Source organism: Rhineura floridana, chromosome 13 (genome assembly GCF_030035675.1).
Source record: "Rhineura floridana isolate rRhiFlo1 chromosome 13, rRhiFlo1.hap2, whole genome shotgun sequence".
NCBI lineage: Eukaryota > Metazoa > Chordata > Lepidosauria > Squamata > Rhineuridae > Rhineura > Rhineura floridana.
This window is the reverse complement of record NC_084492.1, coordinates 6003844-6027725: the sequence shown is the minus strand read 5'-3', so window position 1 is coordinate 6027725 and position 23882 is coordinate 6003844. Positions and strand designations below refer to the sequence as shown.

At 44.1% G+C, this 23882-nt stretch overlaps 1 protein-coding gene across 1 annotated transcript in view; it reads left to right on the top strand.

The window, feature by feature from the left end:
• Positions 1-17818, top strand: part of GLG1 (golgi glycoprotein 1) — an 84758-nt gene extending 66940 nt beyond the window's left edge. Inside the window, exons 21-27 of the mRNA XM_061593706.1 lie at positions 1541-1683; positions 4829-4930; positions 5842-5949; positions 6849-6969; positions 10746-10852; positions 13456-13619; positions 17461-17818. Of these exons, the coding sequence (XP_061449690.1) occupies positions 1541-1683; positions 4829-4930; positions 5842-5949; positions 6849-6969; positions 10746-10852; positions 13456-13619; positions 17461-17482 (767 nt within the window). The 3' untranslated portion in view covers positions 17483-17818. The remainder of the gene's footprint in view (positions 1-1540; positions 1684-4828; positions 4931-5841; positions 5950-6848; positions 6970-10745; positions 10853-13455; positions 13620-17460) is intronic.
• The last annotated feature ends 6064 nt before the right edge of the window (positions 17819-23882 follow it).

The following is a 23882-nucleotide window of genomic DNA, read 5'->3' as shown; positions in this document are numbered from 1 at the left end:
GGGCCTTTGGCCGAAAGGCGGGGTATAAATAAACTAATCATCACCATCTTCATCATCATCATCATCATCATATGTAGAACCCAGAACAAGAAATAGTCTTCTCCATGTTCTCTCAACATCCATGCTTAAATAGCCCAAGCACCCCCTTGTGCCAAAGCTATGATAGATTCAGTCCCATGTATTCATTGTTATGTTCTCCGTGCGTGTTGGTCAGTGGCCCAGACTCAGTGCTTTGGGATTCTAGTTACTTGTCATGTCATGCTGCCTGTATTTGGGTGGCAAACGACTAGGGTCACAAACTCAGCCTGTCAGACTGGACCATCTGGTTTGTTTTGTCTGTGTTGTTCAATTTCTGTGTCTACTCAAGTCTGCTGCAAGTATAATCCCCTCCAGGATAAATGTCTTTTAAGTGTTAAAATCATCTGACCTCTTCTTGCAAAACCATACCTTCCACTATTCAGCATTTTCCTGTTTGAAAGTCAGTGGGAAATATTAAATTTGGCTTATAGAAACACCTGATTGCGAATTATTAACTATATTTGAAATACGGAGGAGGTTCCCTAGGTAAAGTTCATACTTTGCACACAGAAAGTCCCAGTTTCAGTTCCTGGCATCTGCTATTAAAAGGATCCTAGTTAACAGGGCTCAGAAAGAGCTTGGCATAGCACTGGATTTGTCAGATTTTACCTAATTCAAAGATTTAGCTATGTTAATACACTTCTGTGCATGTTTTCAGATGCAATTGTATGTTCCTCAGTTTTTGTTGATTACAGGGAAACGTTTAAGATCACCCATTTTATACCTTTGGTTATTTTGCCATGGCATGGGAAATGACCATATCAGTCACTGACCCCATGATAGCTTCTGCAGACATTACAAAAACAGCCTGGAATCCAGACCCCTGGAAGCAGCTCCTGTATTGCTTCAGGACTCCGCTTGTATGCATGAAAAACTGCAGGAAACTTGGCATGATATGAATATTTATGTTTAATTTTTGATATTGTCTATGGTTTATAATTTGTTCTTTCCCTGGCATGAGTGGGAGAACAAACCACAGTTCCTACCGTAGTGTTATGTTCAAACCAGAGAGTGTAGTTTGTTGTGATCCAAACAAACCATGATGTGAAGCCAAAGTTTGTTCTTGGCTTACAGATTTATTTTTATTGTTTTGAGCGGAACAAACCATGTCCCTGGTTTGGACATAAACCAGGGCTTATTGCTTGCACTGGGGAAGAAAGAAGCAGGAGCAGTCTCCGTGTTCCTGGTAAATGATTGCTGTGAGAGCTGGGACTTGGAAAGCTGAATTCCATGGCTTGTTCACTTTTTCTGTACTCCCTCAGGATTGTGGCATACCTCCAACCTTGTGTGTAGCTGGTTTCCAGAGAGTCAAGAGTTCTTACACATTTGCTACATTAAAGGCAGCTCAGCCAGAAGAACTACAGCTGCAGGCTGCTTGCTGAAAGTAGCTCAGTTCTGCAGATGGTACCTCCTTCCAGTGGCTACTCTTCAGTGCTGATTTTGCTCTTTTCCTCTTTGATAGATTACCGCCTGAATCCAGTGCTCAGGAAAGCCTGCAAAGCAGACATCCCAAAATTTTGTCAGAGCATTCTGACCAAGGCCAAGGATGACTCCGAGCTGGAAGGGCAGGTCATATCCTGCTTGAAGCTGAAATATGCAGACCAGGTGACTAAGGGACCTGGGGCAAGAAGGTCCACAAGCGGACTTGTTCTGCTGTGTACAGTGTGCATTTGCTGTCTTGACAGTAAGCAAGCATGTTTAAAAATACAGGCAGGTGTTAGAAGCTTAGACCCAATTATAAGAGTTCTCTGGGAAATTTTTCAGTGCTCTAAATTGACTAGAGTCTTTTATATAGCATGTTTGACTTGTGTTTAGGGAACTTCAACTTAAAAGTTACTTAACAAAACTGAAGTGTGCCATGTAAATTTTCCATGCTGAACAGTATCTGAAAAGATTTTCCAGTAACCCAAGTATTTGAAATCTTAGTTGATTAGGAGAGAAAAATGGATAAACCACAATTAATGTAGTTTAAACACTATATTCCAATAAATTCAAGCTTTTGTTGGAAATTATTTTTATAGGAATAATTTAGAAACATTTGAAGATTAGACAACTGGAAAAAAACACTTCCATATATAGTTTAATTTTGGGAAGTAATGGAATGGTTAACTTTAGTTTTAGCAAGCCCTAAAAGCTAAGTGTTTTTAAACTTTATTATATATGCATGCATTTTTCTTAAGGAGGGTCACCTAAGAAAGTTGTAACTACACTGAAGCTGCACAATTTGACTGGTATTGTATCTATTTACTATGTTACTGATTAATTTTTATGAAACAATGGATTTTTTCCCCATCTGGTATCACTGATTAGCCTGACTAATCAGTTCACTCATCATATGAAAAGTAGTCATGTCTAAACCAAGCACTGAGAGTTCCCTTAGGCTGCTATCAGTACACACTTACCTGAGAGTAAGTCCCTTGAGCCCATTGAATTTACTTCTGAGTAGACATGTATTGGATTGCAGCCTTAAACCTACAAATGGAAAGTAGAGGTGATCATTGAGCTGCTGGTAGCCTTTCTCTGTTTTTATTCTGTGCTTGTCTTTCCTTATTGGCTAACTGCCCATCCCTTTCCCTTCTGAATATATCAAGAGATATTAGGAAAGATACAATGAGCGTAAGCAAACAATGGGAGGGAGGGAGGCAGACTCTAGCTTTTTCTGCTTTATCTCTGTAGAAGCCTTCAGAATTCCCAGTTGTCAGAGGCTGACTGCATGTGGCTACTTCTGATGTGATGAATGTAACACATAATTAGCCTCTTTGTGGGAGATCAGGTTGCTTTGGCCTGCAATATTCTTGCATCCTGAATTGAGTTGCAGGTTTTGTCTAGGTCCTGCCTCACTTGATGTCTTCCATACATGGAGGATTCTCCCTATAAGCAAAACAGGCAACTTTAAAGGTTGACTTTAAGAAACCTTTTAATGCTCAGAAAGCGCACCAAGAAAATACATGATCACGTGAGTGCACAGGCATCTGGAGAGTTAACATTTGTACTGATCGTGTATTGATGTTTAAACAGTGTCTGAAGCATTGTTGTGCTGACTTGTTTGAACAGTGCTAGTGGAGTTATGTCTCAGCCCATCTCTGTGAAGAACCACTTCATATTTTAACTCCATTAGACACAGGTTCAACATTAATGGGCCCATACTGCTTCAGAAATACACAGGGTTGATTTGGTTTAAACCAAATTGATAATTTCATGATTTTAGTATTAAAGCAGAATGAACTTGCGAAGTCATTGAGGAGATGAGCCTGCTCCAGCTGTTCAATGAATCATGATATTTTTGGCATGACGTGCCAGAATCAGCACCACCAAGCAGGCTTTTAAATTGTACCAGTAAGATTGCTTATTCTTCTGGTTAGTTTTCTTCTTCAACAAACAGCAACATTAAGAAAACATGCACATAGATTTTTGAATGATTAACTATTTCAGATAAATGTACATTTCTTTAAAAATTTAGGCCATTTCAACCAAGTCAACATGAGAAACTTAAAATATTGAGTGGTACGGTAAACTCAGGCTTCTTCTTCACCTTAGTCTTCCTTGTTCATTGTCTGGAAAAGAAATACAAGCTTCCCTGTTTTTCAGTTCCCAACTTATTTCTCAATTTAGAATGAATTATTCGAAAGAAAGAAAAAAAATCACTCTACACCTGCAGAAGAGGCTACTGCTGTTAAGAGCTGAATTACCACTTCAGTGGTCTCCTCCTTGTTCAGATTACTCCATTTCCCCAAATGCTCTATTCAGACCTTCTCTATCTTTGCACTTAGAGAGAGGCAAGGCAGAGAGAGAGAGAGAGCACTTCATGTACACCACCTGCAGAATAGGACTGATCAGATTATCTCCTATTTCCATAAACTGCTGTCTACACATTCATAGATAATTGAAAAATGGAAATGGACTGCCTTCAATGATATCTTTGACCTAGGCTGCTCTTTTACTATTTGTTTTAGGAAAATTTTAAAATCAGATTTTAATTTTAAAAATCCATTTTTTAAAAATGTTGATTTTTATCAACCCTGGAAATACATAAAGGGTGTGTGTGTATATAGATGTGCATCAGGGAGCCATAATTGGTTGTAGTTTCTGGCTTGTGTAGATATATGCTTGGAAACAGATGTCTCTTGTTTTATTGACTTACTGTGACAGATCACGCTGTGGAAAGGTATCCAGGCTGCGGCCCTGGGTGGTACAGTTTATATCTGGGAAGCAGGCAGGACAACTTTGGCTAGGAGGCTGAGCAGAACACCAAACTCCATCTCCCCCCCCCTTCCCCCCCAGTCATAGTACCTAGGGCCAGCAGAGTTGTTTTGGCACCTGGCAGAAAATCCTACAAGCATCTCTACCCCTTTCCCTGGCAGGAAATATTCAATAAGAAGTTATATGCAGCCCTTACCAAAAATGAGCTGCCTGAGGCATTTACCTAATGCTAAGAGCGGCCTGTCTCTTAACAGTGGCAAAGTCTGGATTCAGTGAGAGTTGCTCTTTTAATACATGCAGAAGCTATGCAAGAGCATACTGTCCCAAGGCAGTTGCTGGTTTGGGACCATGGAGTAGGAATTTTATTCCACACCAACGTATTTCTTGGGTGAGAGCTGCACTTGCTGCTGATTGCATGAAGAATAAAATAGCACAGGTGAAGGTTTGGGAACCAGTTACTATACTCCATTCTTCTCTGAGGATCGTATGAACTTTAGTTCTTCGGTGGACAAACTTGGAGTGACTGTTCTTGTTCTTGCCCCCTAAACAGCGTCTATCTCCGGACTGTGAAGATCAGATTCGAGTGATTATCGAGGAATCGGCTCTTGACTATCGGTTAGATCCTCAGTTGCAGATGCATTGCTCAGAAGAGGTGAGAGCATCCAAATTCAATCCTCCTTCATCCTTTTTATGTTGATAAATTCTTGTAAGCTCCTGGTTAGCACACCTTGAGCTATGGCAATCTTGAGCTGAATCCCCTAGTAGTGTCAAGTACCACTTGTGGTTGCCACCTTTTTTGGCTATTGTAATTTGCAGAAAGTAGATTTGCTCTGAAGGTTGTTTGTGAGTGGAGCAAAGCATTGTGGAAATCCAGCTTTGCATCTTATACAGAACTGGCTTGTCTTTCATTTGGTATCTTCTTGTCCATAGTTAAGCTGATATGTTAAGTTCCTTCTTGGGGTCCTTTTCTTGTGAGGAGGGGGTAGAGCATAGCAGGTTCCTTCTTTCTTCCCTCCCCCTCCCCCCGATATTTAAGGACCTCTTTGAGGTCCCCCTTGAATTTGGGAAGGAACAAGAGACTTAAAAGCAGGAGCAGCTGGCCTCATTAGCATTGTACTGCACAGCAAAACTGCATCCAGCATGGAAGCTTGCTCTTGGGGGTGGGGGGCAGGATGGAGGAATAGTTGTTGCTTGGTGATCACGTCACCTCTGCCTCTTTCCAGAGATACTTCCAAGCTGTGTCAGCTGGAATTTGGCTTAGGTGAATAGCTTCCAGCTTTGGTCTTAGGCAGCATCCACAATAGAGGACCTATGGGTAATGTTACTAGTCCTCTCCGTTATAGGACAACCTAAGCCTTACCTCAGTAACATAAGGTTAAAATATATTGAGCTGGAAAGTGGGAGTAGTAGTATTTGTTTCCCTTGCTAGATACCATATTTTGGGACCCCTTTGTCACCTACATTAAATCTTGTCTATTTTCTCCCATAAATTATTGGAGGTTAACTTGCTGGCCTGTGCTACTAGCCAAGGCCGACATCCTAATGTACTTTATGTTTTGAAAGATTTCTAGCTTGTGTGCAGAGGAAGCAGCAGCCCAGGAGCAGACAGGACAAGTGGAAGAGTGTCTGAAAGTGAATCTGCTTAAAATTAAGACAGACATGTGCAAGAAGGTAAAGTAGGCGGCTTATCTTAGTGCTTAATGCCAAGAGGGAGAATCTTGTAAACACAAGCTGGGGTTTTTAGATTGTGTACAGTTCAATCGTAAACAGGCGTTTGTTGTATCTGGCATTAAAGTTGCAGGTCCTACATTGGATCTTCCAGAGATTCTTTGCAGTGATGGTATTCTGTTTCCACCCTGTCACTGCCCCTCAGCTCACTGCAGTACTCCCAAGAAAGGGTTTAATGCCTCCCCCTTTTGCACTTACCTGTTGTCATGTGGTTGAAGAGAAACACTTCAGCGCATCACTTTCAGATTCAGACAATCATAATGATTTCATAACTTTGAGTAGACTACTACTGATGTGCTCCATTTGGAAGAAACATTAGTGGCTGGAGCCTTTAGCACTGCAAAGTCTTCTCTTATTTTTAGAATCTTTTATATGCTGTGCTTTGAGCCTCTCAGGGCTATAAAGCAGGTTATGAGTTGTCTAAATATAATTAAAGAGGATAGATAAGCTTACTGCATTACACCGGTGCTCCCAAGGTCTGCTGCACTGACCTTCCTACTGTCTTCAAGATGCTGCTTGTGACGTCTGAATCCTTGAATCAGGAATTAGGAACCTGTGGCCCTCTAACTCCCATCAGCCCCAGCCACCCTGGCCAATAGTAATGAGTTACGGGATTGTAGTCCAGCAACATAATAAGGGCCACAGGTTCCCCATCCTTTTCCTAAGTGACTGCAGCACCAGTTTTAATTGGGTTAAGATGACAGTGTTTCTTCATTTTGCTATATAGACCGTAAGTTCCATTCTGAATACAGTATTGCCCCTGGGCCACTTGATGGCACAAGTTAAGTCGGGATAAGCAGATCGTTATATTCAGAGTGCATTGTGATCTTCTGCCCTCCCAGGAGGTGCTCAACATGCTGAAGGAGAGTAAAGCTGACATCTTTGTGGATCCTGTCCTCCATACTGCCTGTGCCCTTGACATCAAGCACCACTGTGCTGCCATCCCACCAGGAAGAGGGAGACGTAAGTCTTAATGTGGCTAAGGAGACCAGGAAACATTGGTGGCAGAGTTGCTGTGTCTCCTGACTCAGTGATTTGTAGTCTTTTGCTCCCGATTTTGGCTTTTTACAAGTCTAGGCACAATTGCATTCTAAGCATCTTGCTTTAGGACAGATTTGTACATTTCCAAGAGATATGAAGGCCTAGAAAAATGGGTGGAGAAAACATTTTTTTCTGTTTTCCCAAGGTTACCTTTCAGTTTTTCCAGTGAAAAAAAATAGAGAAACTTGTATGACTATTTTTAGATTGATGAGTACAATCCTTTTCAAGCAAGATGTATTTTCTAAAAAAATATGCAATACTTTAAACCCTGGAGTCACCAATGTGGTGCCCCTGAGGACTTTGTCTAGTGCCTATGAAGCCTCTGAGCACGTCTCCGGCACTCACTGCCCTCTTTGTCATAAGATGGCAAGAGTAGTTCCTTTTTTGTCACCTTGAAAAGTGCATAAAGATGAAAGGATGGGAAATGCTATGATCCCTCTGTGCTTTTTAAGAACCAGACCGTCACCTGAGTGACCTAGACTCTGGGTAGCAGTGAAAGGGGAGTGATCCTGGAAGAAGAAAAATGAGTAACCAGGAAGAAAGTGGGGTTGGGACAGGAGTTGGGAGGGAGAGAGTGCACATGTCCAGGAGCGCATTTGCCCAATTAAAACTGATGCACGAGCTGCGCCCATTCCTGGATCTGCCTGATCTGACTAGGGTGATGCATGCCTTGGTTACATCCCGCTTAGACTACTGTAACACACTCTACGTGGGGCTGCCTTTGAAGACTGTTCGGAAACTTAAATTGATACAAAGAGCTGCAGCCAGAGTGCTAACCGGGGCTGGTTACAGGGATCATACAACCCCCCTGTTACAACAGCTCCACTGGCTGCCAATTTGTTTCCGGTCACAATTCAAAGCGCTGGTATCGACCTACAAAGCCCTATACGACTCAGGTCCAGGCTATTTGGCAGATCGTATCTCACTACATGAACCTGCCTGGGATTTGAGATCTTCAGGTGAGGCCCTTCTTGTGCTCCCCACACCTTCACAAGTACATATGATGGGGACACGTGATAGGGCCTTTTCGGTGGCCGCCCCTAGGCTATGGAACTCCCTCCCGAGTGAGGTGCGATTAGCTCCCTCCTTGCCATCTTTCCGGCGACAACTAAAGACTGTTTTATTTCAACAGGCATTTGGGATAGAGAGTGACCAGGATTAAGTGTCCTAGGATTGGTGACTATATTATATGGTTTTATTATTTTAAATTGTCTGCTGTTTTTAACGTATGTTTTATGGTTTTAATTTTTCTCATAGTTTAATTCTATTTTAATTGTATACTTTGTATGTTTTAATGGCGTTGTTTTTAGTTGTAAGCCTCTCTGAGTCCTATTGGAAAAAGGGCGGGGTAGAAATAAAGTTTATTATTATTTATTATTATATGCATCCAGTAAAGCAGATCCTCTTGAAATTGAGAAGTTCACCTTAAACCCAACATCAAATCATAGGTCACATCTTTGTGCACAGACATGTTCTGTGATTTGTTGGTGGTTTTGTTGTCCTATCTAAAGGTTATGATGGTCCATGAGGAACTATGCCTTGGATCACTGTTTTCGTGTTAGTGGCAAGTGCTGGATCTATGATGTTTTTCACTGTGCAGTCTATCAGTGTAAGCTTTAATTTGATGGTGGTCTTGGGAGGACTCCGTGCAAAATCATGCAAATTCAAGAAGGTCCATTTTCATTCTGCCAAATTGTGATTTTTTTGCTCAGATTCCATGGAAAAGCAAAAAATCTCTCTGTGTGCATGTGTGCTTTTTGTCCTGGTGTTCGCGTAGAGTATCACACAGAGGAGGCAGGAGAGAAGCGACCAGAAGGGGAATTCCTGATGGCACTCTCTCAAAATTCCAAATCTGCTCATGGGCCTGGAAAGTTTAGCACCCTCTATCTTAAACGTGAAATGCTGTAACATTTTGCGTATGTTGAGTACATCTATTGTACATCTATCTTTGCTATTCCCAAATGCAATGAATAGGATCCATTATTGGCACAGACATTTTGTTTTGTCATCTTCTTTTACATGCACACAATTTAATCAGTATAACTATTGGCCGCATTTGGACATAACAAATGATACCTCAGTGCTTGCCACTCATTTTCTAGTGCTGCCACCTCCACTTGTGATGGGAGGAAATATGAAGCTTCTGTTCAGTTTGTAACAACCCACAGCTCTTGTTTGGCTTGAACATGCAAACAGTGTTCGAACAGACTATAGTGAACTGCAGTTGGCATAAACCATAGTTTCACATATTTCAGTGAAACAGAAAACTAGTGTCTTACGAACTATGAACATCAGTTTCAGATTTCTTCCCATTGTGTGCTATAACACATTGTCATAACAATAAGCCATAGTTTGGGTTTTATTTTTTAAAATGTTTTTGTCCTACCCTTCAAATAATCTTCAAGGGTGGATTTAGAACACAACAAAATCCAAAAAGTTGTTATATGTGAATGTAGCATATCCTTACATTTTTTATAGTTGTTGTATCAAGCAATCCTTTGTGCAGCTTTTGGGTAAGCTTATTTTTTTTTAAAAAAAGCAAAAAGATGCAGTTTTTTGCAGGAATATAATTAATCATTTGACAGGATAAAAGCACAATCCTATGCATGTCTGCTCAGTTAAGTCCTGTTTCATTCAGTGGGTGTACACCCAGATAAGTAATTATCCATTTGTAATTTAAGGATCCAAAGCTTTATTGCTACTGGACACGATTGCCACATGTGGTGATAGTCTCTACTTGCTGCCTGAATTTCCAATACAGGGTTTATTGTCACCTGTTTCCTGCTACAACTTCTGTGGAGCAGTTATCAGTCAGAAATAGGGCAGTCCTTGCTCTCAAGATGTGGAAAGATTTGCTCATTTTTTAAAAAACAAGAGTTTGAGGAAAGGTTCAAGAGGTTATTGTGTAAACTACCTTGAGTAAGTTTTTACTCATAAAATGGCTTATTTATATTTTAAATAAAAAGAATAATGGAAAATGTGGCTGAGGAAGGGTAGGAACAAGAATATAAGAAATGTGGAACAGAAACTCTTGTGACAAAAGAGGTCTTTGCTCAGCCCTCCCCTGGCCCAGCTGTTCTTTATAAAAGTGGCTCATGTGCTCATAGGCTTTTATCTGTGGGCATGCAAGTTTAAAAGTTGTTCTTGTCTTAAAAATAAAAGCTTTCTTAGTCATAGGCTTTGATCAGTCCTAATTGGTGAAATTGCAGCTGTGGAGAAGACCCAAAGCATTTTAGACCTTTATAAAGTTCAAACTTAAATGTCTGGACCTGAACACTCCTCAGTGCATGTGCGCTCTGGTAGTCACTTAGAAGGCAATATTAGTTCCTCACTTCCATGGAAAACTGCAACTCGGGAGAGATCTTTTAACTGTAGTGTTTGGTGGCATGAGCTTAGATAGGAATTTCTGTAGGAATCAGAGATGTCTGTTGATTGGTGAAGAACCCAGTAGTATCCACTGAGAGGTGATATCCTGACCTCCATAAGGTGACCATTGCTATATTAGAGCTGAATGTTTGACTTTTTGAGGATTGTCTTCTGGTTTCAGGTGTACATTTAACGATGGGACAGTTGAAAGACACAAGTCTCAGGATCTAAACAGAGCTCCCTTGCTGGGTGTTTTGTCAAAGCTGTTCTCTGTAGATCTAGAGGGCTTTTCCATGCCATCATAATGGGATGCTGTCTCCTCTTTCCTACAGAGATGTCCTGTCTGATGGAGGCCCTGGAGGACAAGCGTGTACGGTTACAGCCTGAGTGTAAGAAGCGCCTTAACGACCGGATTGAAATGTGGAGCTATGCTGCCAAGGTGAGAGAGGCTACCTGCTTTCTTCTTCAAGAAATATCTATTTTGGATGCATAGAGATTATGGGAGATGTGGGAATTGGGGCAGAATGTTTGAAGTCTGTAGTGATAGGTGAGAAGTGCCGGCATGGCACATGTCTTGGTGCTGAAGGCCTTGGACACAATGCGATTCTGTTAATGGACTGGTCGTTCTGCTTTAAGGCAGTCTTCGTGACAGAAATGCTGGATTAGTATTGGAAGTAAGTCTGAGTTTTCTGGAATGGGCATCCTTAATATGCATGGCAAGGATGGCTCTTCAGCATTTCTGTAGAATTTTAAATTATATATGTAGAAGGCTATCCTTGCCAAGGCATGTGCTGCACCAAATGCAGTTGCTGTTAAAGAGCAGGCCCCTCTTCGCTTCATCTCTGAGCTCCTGCCTTTTCTGGAATGAGCCTGGTTTTGGAAAACAGAGAGAGGGCTTGACACAGGACAGACTGAAGCTCTGGGATGGGTGTAGGGAGGTTCCTGCTGTTGGGCACTCTTGCAGCTGCCGTGTGAAGGAGCCTCACTTCCCCTTTCCAGGGGTTCTGCTGCGCATACCCTGGCTTATGTTGGCTCGTACTGCTCAGTGATGGAGAGAGCACCTTGAATCTCAAGAGGAAAGCAAGCCGTTAAAAGGCTATGAAGGGTGTACCTCCTGCTACTCTATAGCTGCTAAGCCTTTGATCCTTATGTGTTCAGTGCCATGTGAGTGAGGGATAGCATTCTACAGATGGGCACCACCACTGAAAAAGCCCCCTCTTGAATTGCCACCCATCTCATTTCAACTGGTGGGGGTATCCAGAGGAAGGCCTCTGCAGGCAGGCTGTTACGAAAGCAGGTGACTCTTCAGGTATCCCAGTCTCAGGTTGCATAGGGCTTTGAAGGTAATCATAAGCATCTTGAATTTTCCCCAGAAATTGAATGGAAGTTAACACAGCTGTTGAGCACTGGTGAGACGAGATCCCCAAAGTAGCAGCTGTATTTTGAATTCACTGCACTAATCCCTAACCTCTAGTCCAGCCTTTCCCAACCAGTGTGCCTCCAGATGTTGTTGGACCACAACTCCCATCTTTCCTGACCATTGGCAGTGCTGGCTGAGGCTGATGGGAGTTGTGGTCCAACAACATCTGGAGGCACACTGGTTGGGAAAGGCTGCTCTAGTCCCTAACCCTTATTATAACTAAGGCAAAGTATGTAGAATCAAAGCAATCATACATTCTTTATTTTTTAAAAAAAATTAAATTTATTTTGAAATTTTATATATTGCTTAATTACTGTCGTCTCTAAGGAGTGCACAGAAACTCAGTACAATAAAAATAAATTAAAATGGTAACATCAGAATTCATTTAAAGTGCCTGCTGGAATAAAGAAGTCTTCGGTAAGTGCTGGAAGTTCAACAGGTAGGGGGGGCCAGTTGCATCTCAACTGGAAGGGAGTTCCATAGATTGGGCCCACCAAACAAAATGGAGGCTCTTGGTGGATTTGAACCATGGGGTACCGCTATCAGTGACTTCCCTGAAGACCTCAGTGATTGGGCAGAGATACAAAGGATCATGTGGTCTCTGAGGTATTCTGGGCCACAGTTATTAAGTGTCTTGTACAAGAACCTTCAGCCTGGCCTGGTAATCTGTGGGCAGCCAGTGCAAGCTTTTGAGCATTGGGATTGTATGCAGATGATAATTTGTCCCCATCAGCAGTCTCGCTGCAGCATTTTGCACCAGCTGGAGCCTCTCACCAGGCCCAAAGGTAGTCCCACATAGAGTGCATTGCAATAATTCTTGAGTCTTGAGGTTACCAATGCATGAATCACTTTGGCCAGGTTATCCCTGTTCAAGAACAGCTATAGTTGGTGTACCAGCTATAGCTGGTAAAAGTCACCCCTAGCCACATCTGTGACAAAGATGGATCTAGGAGCACCCCCAAACTCCCAACCTGTTCTTTCAAAGGGATTGCAACCCCCACCAGAACAGGCAACTGGCCAAACTCCTGGATATGGGAACCACCAACCTGCAATACCTCCATCTTCCCAGGATTCAACTTCAGTTTATTGGCCCTCATCCAGTCCACCACTGCACCAAGACAGTGGTCCAAATCATGCAGTGCCTGTCATGACTTGGGTGACACTTTGAGCCCAAATACCTAATGACTGCACCCAGTGGTTTCATATAGACGTTAAACAGCATTGGGGATAAGATTGTACCCTGTGGTATACCACAGTGCAAGGTTTATGGAGCTGAAACACAAGTCTTCCAATACTGTCCTTGGGACACGCCCTGTAGATAGGAATAGAACCCCTGTAAAACAGTACCCCCAATACCCTTTCCACACAGCCAGTCCAAGAAGATGCTATGGTGAGTGCTATCAAAGGAGATTGAAAAGCAGAAGCAGAGGTACACTCCCTTGTTAATACAGGTCATTTGCATGTGTAGATTTTTCATAGGATCTTAATGGAATCGAAATTTAGAGAAGATTGGTTTGAAACATTGTCCCTTAAATTCCATGTGTACATTATAGGTATCTGTTATGGATTATTTCCCTTTTGGTTGGTTTGGGAACTGACTCCTCTTCCTCCATGCTTGCCAGGTTGCCCCAGCGGAAGGTTTTTCTGATCTTGCCATGCAAGTGATGATCTCTCCATCTAAGAACTACATCCTTTCGGTGATCAGTGTGGGCATCTGTATCCTGTTCCTGATCGGCCTGGTGTGTGGGCGCATCACTAAGCGAGTGACACGAGAGCTGAAGGACAGGTAGAGCTTGCCTTGTTAATCCAAGGGAAAAAAGAAGGAAGGAAGGAAGGCCGGCCTGCCCATTGCCCAGTTTGTACAGCCCTCCTCTGTATAGTCTCCCTGCCCACCTCGTTCCTCTCTGGAGAGTGCAAACAAATTAGAACAGCAGCACACGTCAGCTGAGTTTCCCATCTCCTCGTCCATGGCTTCTGCACCCTTGGAACGAGTTGGTACGTGCAGCTTTGGCAGCCCAGCCAGCAGCTTCGTTACCCCGTCGTTAGCGACTGTTGTTTGCCTGCCTGTAGACAAGTTTTTCTTTTTCTCTTTCTCTCTCTTACACACACACACAGTCGGGACTGCCTTCACTCCCCGTAACAGACTGGCAACCTGCAGCTCGAGGTTTTTAAAGCAAATTTTTAATGATCTGCTCCAGGCGTAGTGTTGGGCAGTGGGTCTGGGTGCAGAAGTATTTGTGCTCTGTGGCTAGGCAGGAGCGCTAAGGGGAAGGGACGTCGCCCACCACTCACAGCTGGCCTTGCTTTGGACATCTGGTTCACCCTGGAAAAAGCATCTCCAGCACATGATCAGTCAGCAAGAGTTGCCTCCAGAGGTCCATCATCTCTACTGAATATGTGTTTTTTGTTACTCTGTTCTGTTGGTCTTTTCTTTTTGTGACTTGTTCCTCTGTTTTTTTGCTGAAAGGCAGTGCTTTTCATATGTCTCCATCTCGCCCCACATAAAAAAATCTTTGCAGTTAATAAAATATTGACCAGAATAAAGAAGCCAGTGGTTTTATAGGCATCCCTTGCAAAACCATAATTGCATCTCAAGGGAGGTCATTGGATAAGCCATGGTGGAAGTGAGGTATTGAGTATCAAGCAGGTGGCATTGGAAGTAAACAGGAGGAGGATGGCACTCCCAAAGAGGTTAGGCCTAGCTGGGAACAGCTGGCACCCCTAGGGTCATTATTTGCAAGTTACTGAAGTTTCTCCCTGATCTGCCAGGGGCAGTGTTAACAGCTGGAGTAAGACTTCCCTGCTGTCCAGAATCGATCTAAAGGGATCATTGGCTGCTTGGGAAGTAGGAAGGCAGGCAGGACTCTGGCACTGAAGTAACAGCCGAGCAGGAGAGAGGGGAGAGAGCTCCGGGAATGGACTGTACCATTTGGATGGAGGGAGGTAACAGTGCTTCTGCTAACCCCTTTGCAATGAATATGGGTGGCACTGCCAGTCTGTGGATTGGAGAGCACAGGGAGGCACTTGAAAAAGAGGAAACACCGAGGTGATTGTGCAGATTCCTTAGTATGTGCAGTAAGGTATCTGTTAACCTGTTATACATGGTTGCCTGTATGTGCTTGTGTGTTAAACCATGCGCTTGCGCAATGCAGAGCTTGAGCGCAACATCCCTTCCCCTCTCTCCTCCATTTCCTGCTTTGTTGTTGCAACTGCTTAGCAGATGTTACTTTCTCAGTGTTCTGCATTAATGTCACAAAAGTGAGGGGATTTTGGCAAAAGGACCAGCTGATCTAAATGATGTTGGGGACAGACTCATCCATACCACTACTGTGAATATTTTCTGCTGTTCTTGAAGTCTTCGTAAAAAGGCACAAGGTTTTTAGCTTTACGAAACTTCTGTTTTCCATCCTACTGGAAAGTGAATAGTGTGAGGTCTAGTTTTGAATCCCTGGGGATGGCAAACTGGAAAAGCTTGTGCAAGCCCCCCAGAACCACTGACTATCTGAAGCCTCCAGAGTTAAGGAGAGATGTTAGGGAAGCAGGAGGTCAGTGGTCTAGCTGTTGACTGTGTGTACTGAAGGGTTCCTTGGGCCATGGCCACTGGATTGGAATAAAGTGTAGTACGAATTGTCATCCCTCCTTCTGATGTTATTGGATCTATGAATGGTGGGATTGGAAAAGGATGTGTACCATGATTCCACAATTAGTGCATGGCCAGTCCATTCCAAAGTTTGTAGTCTGTCTCCCCCCCTTCTGCCACACGAACAAAGGCCCTTCAGTATTGTGTTATCCTGTGAGTTAACTGAAGCAAAAAAATAGGATTTTTTACCCTAAGGAACCATCCTTAACTCTGAAATTTCAGGGGTGGGGAGCTGCTTCCAAAGTAACTTGAGGCACTCGTTGGAGAGGCTGGCTTCAGAAAATGAATTGCAGGATGCTTGGAGCTATCATTCCCGTGGCAGGAGACAAGGAAAATAGCCTTAGTCAGGTTGTGTACAGAATCCTGCACAATACTGGAAAGAAACTGGTATTTGCATTGGCCATTGAGTTGGTGACCCTGCAAGAAATGCTGCTAAAGCGGAGGAAGTCCCCATCATCATCCTGGCTAGCATGTGCATTTAAATTCGATACACCTGGGACTATTCTTACATGGCTTCCCTTCAGCTAACTGCAGTTGCCTTCTCGTGATCCTGATGAGAGTGCCCCGTTAAGGAAGAAAGCCTTCCTGAGCACATGCCCATCATCAGCAGTGGTGGTTACTGTAGGCATCCAATGATGCTACTGAAGAGGGAGGACAGGAGGAGATGGTGGGAAATGTACGTGAAGTCACCAGTTGCCTGGGAGGAGGCAGAATCCTGAAGATATTCCAGCAAGTCAGTCATACCATTTCCCCTGTTCCTTGAGTGAGCCACTGTTTTAAAAGAGATAAGCAGCCTTTTGAGTTCAAGTGCTATGGGTCTTGTGCTGTCCATCCCAGCAGCTAGGCCTCCATGCCATCTCCTCAGGCATGGACTGTGTCAGTCTGCTTGAGAGCTAAATGTCCCTTTGGAATATTATTTTAGGGGCTGTTATTTATGAAAACGATTTTTCATTTAAAATGGCATTATATTGCAGGTGTTGTGCTTTCTCTCCACTTCCCACTCAGGGGTGTGCAAGACAGAACCTGGGCTGCTGCTTGAGGAGGATGCTAAGGGCTGCACTCCAGTTTGTCTAGCCACATTCTGAATATATGAAAAGAATGAGAAAAGAGGAGTGTGTCTGCATCTTCCCTGTAAAATCCCCTGTTTGATCTTGTAGCACTTGCTGTCTGCACCACTTTGGCCTTGATTGTCTTATAGCACAAGCACCTCTAGCTTCTGGACCTGCTGCTGCTGCTGCTGCTGCTGCTGCTTCTCCCTTGTCTTTCATCTCAAGGATGATCCTCTGGGGTTGATGGTTTGTAGACGGTAGCAGGTGAATTGGGCACTGCTCTTGTATAGGTAGGAGACATGCAGCCCTGGTGAGGTGACCCTTGTGCACTGTGGAGGAATTAAGAGTTCTTGCAGAAAGGCTCTGATGGAGCCTGAGGAGCAGTGCTTCCCAGCTCTTAGCTGTGGCTCTGACATAGCCTTGACTGTTTGACTCTTGTCCCCAAATAAGCTGACTAGAACACTGAAGCGGAAAACGGAAGGTATCACCCATCCTGTTTCCCTTTAACCTTTGTTTGACAGATTTGACAGGTTACACACCCTGCCTGCATACACACCAAGGGTGCTTCTAGTTAATCAGTACCAACAAACTGGAAGTGTGCGGGGTAGAGAGAACTATCTTCAGGAAGAGGTACCGTCTGGCATCTGGTACCAGCACTGTCCTGGCCCAAGGTGTGCTATGCCACTTGTGCTCATAGTGCTTGTCCTTTGGACGGCTGTGACCAGCATAAGAATTGGTACAGTTTCGGTGTAGATTGTAACGTGTCAGGTGTGTGTGTCGGGTGTGCTGCTTCTCCATTCAACACTCGCAGACTCCCCTATACAGTGCAAAGAGAATCAAATGATTTATTTCAAGTTTCTTGGAAGTGAACAGAAGCAGGCTGCAGTTTCCCTTCAGGTATGCTTTGGAACTCACATAAGTATGATCTTTGATTGCAGAGTAGACATGTTTTGGTTCTGAGAGAAGCAACATGCATGTACAAAGAGTGACTCCGGATGGCATATAAGCGTTTGTATTCGAGGCCCCTCCTGCAGCTTGCAAAACCAGCCCAGTGGTGAGAAGTAAACAGTAGATGATGCACCTAATATTGGATGACCTTAGTCCTTTAAAAATGTAACATTAACAATGGTTTTTTGTATATTGTTTTTCCTTTCTATGTACAAAATCTTGGCCATTCTTTGTTTTTACATGTTCATGCTGTGTAATTTTGAATTGTTAACTGAGATTCTGAACATAATGTGCATTTTTTCTGTACAGATGAAATGGGAGAATTTAATAAAAAAGAGTCTGCAGGTTTTTACTTGTTTTGCTTGTCTCCATCAGCTGTGAATAAAAAGAGAATCTCCTTTCCAAGAGTCATGCTGGACAAACCATATCTCCTGTTTCTGATTCAGCAAAGCATTTGACATGGATTCCCAAGATATCCTTGCTGACACGATGGTAAAATGTGGCTAGACAATACTGTTATATGGATCCACACTTAGTTGAGGATCTATACCCAACGAATGCTGGTTGATAGCTCTGTCTACCTAGAGAGAGGCCTCCTGGTCTTGAGTGCCAGGACTCTGTCCCAAGGCCCTGGGCTGCTCATCACGTTTACAAATTACTTGGATGAAGGGTGTTCAGGGGATGCTAATCAGATTTGCAGATGCCACAAAACTGAGACTGACAAATAACATCATAGAAGACAATCAAGTTTCAAAACGATCTTGAGACCCTGGAATGCTGGACCCCCAGCAACAGTGAAATTCAACTGAAATCAGTCTTGTATTTGTGTACAAAAAAGGCACAGATAGCCTTGGAAGACCTAGCTTGGCAGCTGTACCATGTGAGAGGGGTCTAGGTATCTTAGTTGATCACAAGCGAAGATGAGCCAGCAGTGCATTGTGGCTGATAAATAAGCAAGTGTGATGTTGAGCTGTATTAACACAAGCAGCGTCCGAATTGTGGGAAGTAATAGTTCCCTGCTCGTCAGGCTGCATCTGGAGTACTGTCAGTCCTGGCACCATAGTTAAATAACAACATTGAGAAAGAGTGGGTCCACAGCATGACCAGACGCCCTTCACCACCCTGAAACCAAGTATTTTAATATATTTTTTTACTCCGTGGTGCAGAGTGGTAAGCGGCGGTAATGCAGCCGAAGCTCTGCTCATGGCCGGAGTTCGATTCCAACGGAAGGACGAAGTCGAATCTCCGGTAAAAGGGGTCGAGGTCCACTCAGCCTTCCATCCATCCGTGGTCGGTAAAATGAGTACCCGGCATATGCTGGGGGGTAAAGAAAGGCCGGGGACGGAACTGGCAATCCCACCCCATATATACGGTCTGCCTAGTAAACGTCGCAAGACGTCACCCTAAGAGTCGGAAACGATTCGCAATACAAGTGCGGGGACACCTTTACCTTTTTTTATCCCCTCCCTTTCCATCAGGGATCTCAAGGCAGCATGCATGGTGGTCCCTCCCTCTATTTGTATCTCACAATAGCCCTGTGAGGAAGCTTAAGCTGTAGTAACTGACGCAAGGTTGCCCAGTGAGTATCTGGATCCTGGGCTCTCGGGTCTTTGTCTAGAACTAGTCCTGGGCAAGGATTAGCTTGGAAAAGAAGATGAAGGGGGGAGATAATAACTCTCTTCCAATATCTGAAAGGATGTCACACAGAAGATGCAGGAGATGTGCTCTCTCTTGCTCAAGAGGGCAGGAGTAGAACTAGTGGGTGGAAATGGCAGGGGAGCAGATTTTGGCTAAACATCAGGGAGAAACTTTCTAATGGAAGTTTGACAGTGGCACAGATTGCCCCACAAGATGACAGGTTTCCTTTTGCTGGATGGATATCTGTCAGGATGTAGAATAGGTGTATATTCAAACTTAATGCCTTTAGCGTGTTTGGATGGAGGCCAGAGAACGGTGTGTGAAACTAGCCTGCTGTACAAAGGTAAAAGTCATGTGAGTTGCCCTGGCCCCACCGATCACTCACATGTGGCCCTAGCAGGGTTGTGCAGGAGGTTCCCCACCCCTGCTGTAGATGCAACCAACATTAAGCCAGGGGATTGGACTACAGTGTGCCCATGGTCCCTTTCCACTCTGAATGATCCTACCTTTTCATAGTGGTCCTTCTGAACCTTGCAGATGCCTGTCAGCTGCCATACTCTCTTGCTCTGCTTGACTATTATCTGTTTCTGTAAGCTATTCCTGACCCTGCTGGGAATTCGTCACAGACCAAGGAGATGGCTTCTCTAATAGTGATGCAACAAGCCACTGATTCTGACTGATGCAGTATTAGTGTGTGTGGTGGCCACTCTTTTGAACTATCTGGAGGACCAATTTTCAGCTAAATGATTCAGCAAGAAGACAGAGTCTTGTTCACAGGAGGGCCGGTCTGGACTACAGAGCAAAAGGTCATCCACATAAACCAAAAGAACAGTCTCCTTTGGTTGTTGATGCCACTCTTCTAAGTCCTGCGGAAGCAGGGCCTTGGTGATCTCGGAGGGGCTTCCTACATACCCTTGGGGTAGCACCTGCCAGGTCATTTGAGAGGCTTGGCCAGTTTGGGGGTTCTCCCATGTGAAGGCAAACAGATCTTGGCTCTCAGGGTGAAGGGGGATACTGAAAAAGGCATCTTTTAAATCTATCACAGTGAACACTGTCGCATTGGCTGGGACTCCAGAGAGGAGTGTGTGTGGATTAGGAACTACAGGAACGTCCTCTTGTACTTGCTTGTTGACAACTCGCAAGTCTTGAAGGAACCTATATTTGCCTGGCTGGCCTGGTTTCTTAATTCCAAATATCGGGGTGTTGTGGGGAGACGTGGCTGGGCGTATCCATTCGTCTCGGATGAACTGTTCTAGAAGCACTGTAAGGCCTTCCCAGCCATCCTTTCTTAGTTGGAACTGTTTGACGGGGTAGGTGTTGCTCCTGGTTTTAACCTAACCCTCACGGGCTCGGCGAATTTGGCTCGGGCTGGGTTTCCCTCTGCGGCCCATATCATGGGGTTGATATTCTTATTATCTCTCACATCAATATGGATGGGCAAATCATTTTCCTTTTGCAGGGTTGCCATCTGATATGCGGCCTCCATTGCCTTAGGAATAGTGATGACAAGGCAATGTTTCTTAAAACAAATGGTGGCCTGGAGCTTTGTCAAAACATCTCTTCCTAAGATGGGCAGGGGACATTGTTCCGAAACAAGGAACCGATGCTTAAAAGACTTGCCTCCCCGCTTGTATTCCTATTGGCTTTGTCAAGAGCAGTTTTTGCTTGTTCCCTGTCACTCCCAGAATTGTTCTATAATCGGGGCTCATGTGGTGGGGTGCCGCCCCTGGTAGCATGGAATAGGTAGCTCCGGTGTCAACAAGGGCTTTTAACTTCTGATTCTCCACTACGATGGAAATGCGGGGAGGCATTTGGACTGACCAGCAATCAACTTTTAGATGACCTGGATCAGCAGCTGGCCCAAAATTTGAGGGCATGATATTGGGGAAAATAGTAACCCAACAGAGTGCTTGAAAACTGGGAAGCCTGCCTAACCCCAATATCTAGGTTTTCCTTTTTTGACAGTATAGAAGGTGTAGAGAACCTTTGGTCCTCCAGATGTTGCTTAACTACAACCCCCCCGTCGGTCCTAGCAAGCCTGGCCAATTGTCAGGGATGATGGGAGTTGTATTTGAGTAACATCTGGTGGGCCAGAGGTTCCCCACACCTGCAGTAGAGATGAGTAGGACAGTGTTTGTAAGAACGTTGCTGGTTCAGACCAAAGATCCATCTACCAGCCTTCCTCAACTTTGAGCCCTCCAGATGATTTTTGACAACAGTTACCATAAACCCTAGCCAGCATGGCCATTAGACCTTTCCTCCATGAATACAGGGTGATGTTGCGGTCCAAGAGGCATGACTAAGGCCCCCCATGAACCCAGTGCACTTAGAATGCTCCCCACACTCCACTGGAATAGGCAGAGAGGTGTTCCTCAGCAGACGAGTCAATATGGAAAGAATACCCTAAGAATAGAGTTTGTGTTGGTGGCTTCTAAAGGCCACTCACAACTCCTGCCTTTCAGAGCTATAGAAAAGGCCACTGAGGGGGGTCAATATCTACAGTGCTGGATAGGGAGGTTTTTTTCTGAGCCAATATGGGCTTCCTTTGCTTTTTGTGTGACTTGGAGAATGCAGAGTTTAGCTGTTCAGTAGTTCCTTTACTGGAGGAAGAGGATCTTGTACCATCTAAAGACAGGACTTAATTCTACGGCAGGGGTTCCCAAATTGTGGTCTGTGGGCCACCAGTGTCCACGAGTTTTATTCAGGTGTTCTGCGCAGGGCTGTGGAGTCGGAGTCGTGAGCAATTTTGGGTGGAGTCGGTGTCGGTAGAAATGTACCGACTCAGATTCCGACTGCTTCATAAATGGCAAATGTATATTAACTAGTAATAACAAATTTACTGTAGTAAAATGGTAGCACAAGACATTTCATCGCCACCACGTGAATCCAGAGCTTGGAAAAGTTACTTTTTTAAACTACAACTCCCATCAGCCCCAGAGATTGGGCTCATGGGAGTTGTAGTTCAAAAAAGTAACTTTTCTAAGCTCTGGATTCATGTGATGAAATGCCTTGTGCTACCATTTTACTACAGTAAATTTGTTATTACTAGTTAATATACATTTGCCATTTATGAAGGAGTCTGAGTTGGACAATAGAAATATAGAGGACTCGGATTCTAAGGTCTAGTGTAAAAACTGCTTAGTTTATTTGTTTTCCATCTGCCAAGGAACCTGTGTGCATCTAAAGATGGATACAAATTGGGTAACAGCTGGATTTTAAGTTTTCAAGAAAGGAGGGGGTCAACCGCTGTATGCTTCTTCATCCTAGTGGTATTAGGTGCAGCCCCTCAAACCTGTGAAGCAGTCAGTAGTTTAGAGCCTCATGTGAATGTCTGCCACTTTTCCTCACATTTCACCTTAAAATTGTGACATCCCATGGCATCAACATAAACCAGCTTCTTTCCTCTCACCCTGCGGCCCTCACTTTGTTTTACCATCCTAATGAAGAGTACTGGAAAACTTGAAACCTTGCATGTTGCTTTGTTACAGGTTGGCTGGTCAAATAAAGGTGTTACCCTAATGTGGATTTTGAATTTTTTTTTAATACGGGTGAGTAGGCAAAACTTTCAATTCCATCTGGAATACTAAACAAAAATAAATAGGGTTAGGGTTGGGAAGAGTGCAGAAAAATTGATAAGGAGGGATGGAGCATCTTAGTGTAGGAAAGATTTGGGGCTTTCTGCCTTGGAAAAAACAGTGTTTAAGGTGCAGTGGGCATGAGAGGATTATATAATGATGGCATGGAGGAAGATGAGAATTTATCACTCAGAATATTGGCAGTAGATCTGGCGTACACAAAATACTTCATACAACATGCAATGCTAGACCTATTCAGAGTAGACTAATTGAACTTACTGGATGCAACTAACTTAAGTTCATTAATTTCAGTGGGTTTACTATGTGTAGGACTTGGTTGATCACAATTCCATATAAGTTCCGGAATTTATATTGTCTTTTGCCTCTAAAGGGCTTCTGCCGGATTCATGGAGGACAAGTCTATCAGTGGCTACTAGAAAGCCAGTGTGGTGTAGTGGTTAGAGTGCTGGACTATGACCTGGGAGACCAGAGTTTAAATCCCCACTTGGCCACGAAGCTCCCTGGTGACCTTGGGCCAGTCACTGCCTCTCAGCCTAACCTACCTCACAGGGTTGTTGTTGGGATACACAATAAATAAATAAATAAATACCCAAAATAGGTCAGTGGAGCTTCTATTAGTAGAGACGGTGTAGCTTGCATAACTGCTAGGCCCCTTTGAGGGGCAGCCTCCTACAATCATCTGGCTAGGAGACTGGACCAGAGTTGCACAATCTCTACACATATGACATGACAGAGGAGTATGAAATTATGCATGGTGTGGGGAAAGCCGATAGAGAGTTCTCATCTCTAACGATTTAGGAGATTCAGGACAGACAAAAAAGAAAGCGCTTCTTCACATAGCGCATAAACGATGGAATTTGCTCCCACATGATGCAGTGATGGCCAGCATCTTGGGCAGCTTTAGATGAGGAGCGGACAAATTCATGGAGCGTGAGGCTACCGGCCGCGATGGCTATGCTCTGCCTTCATCGTCCTCTGAATACCAGTTGCCGGAAACCCGCAGGCGGGGGGAGAGTTGGCCACTGTGTGTTGGCCACAGGCTGCTGGAGTCGATGGGCCATTGGCCTGATCCAGCAGCCAGGCTCTTCTGTTTAAATCCAACTGCCCTCGGTGGGACTTAAGTGGGAGGCACCCCTAGACCTATTTGGGACCCGGCTAAAAGGGCTGCACCAAGCGCA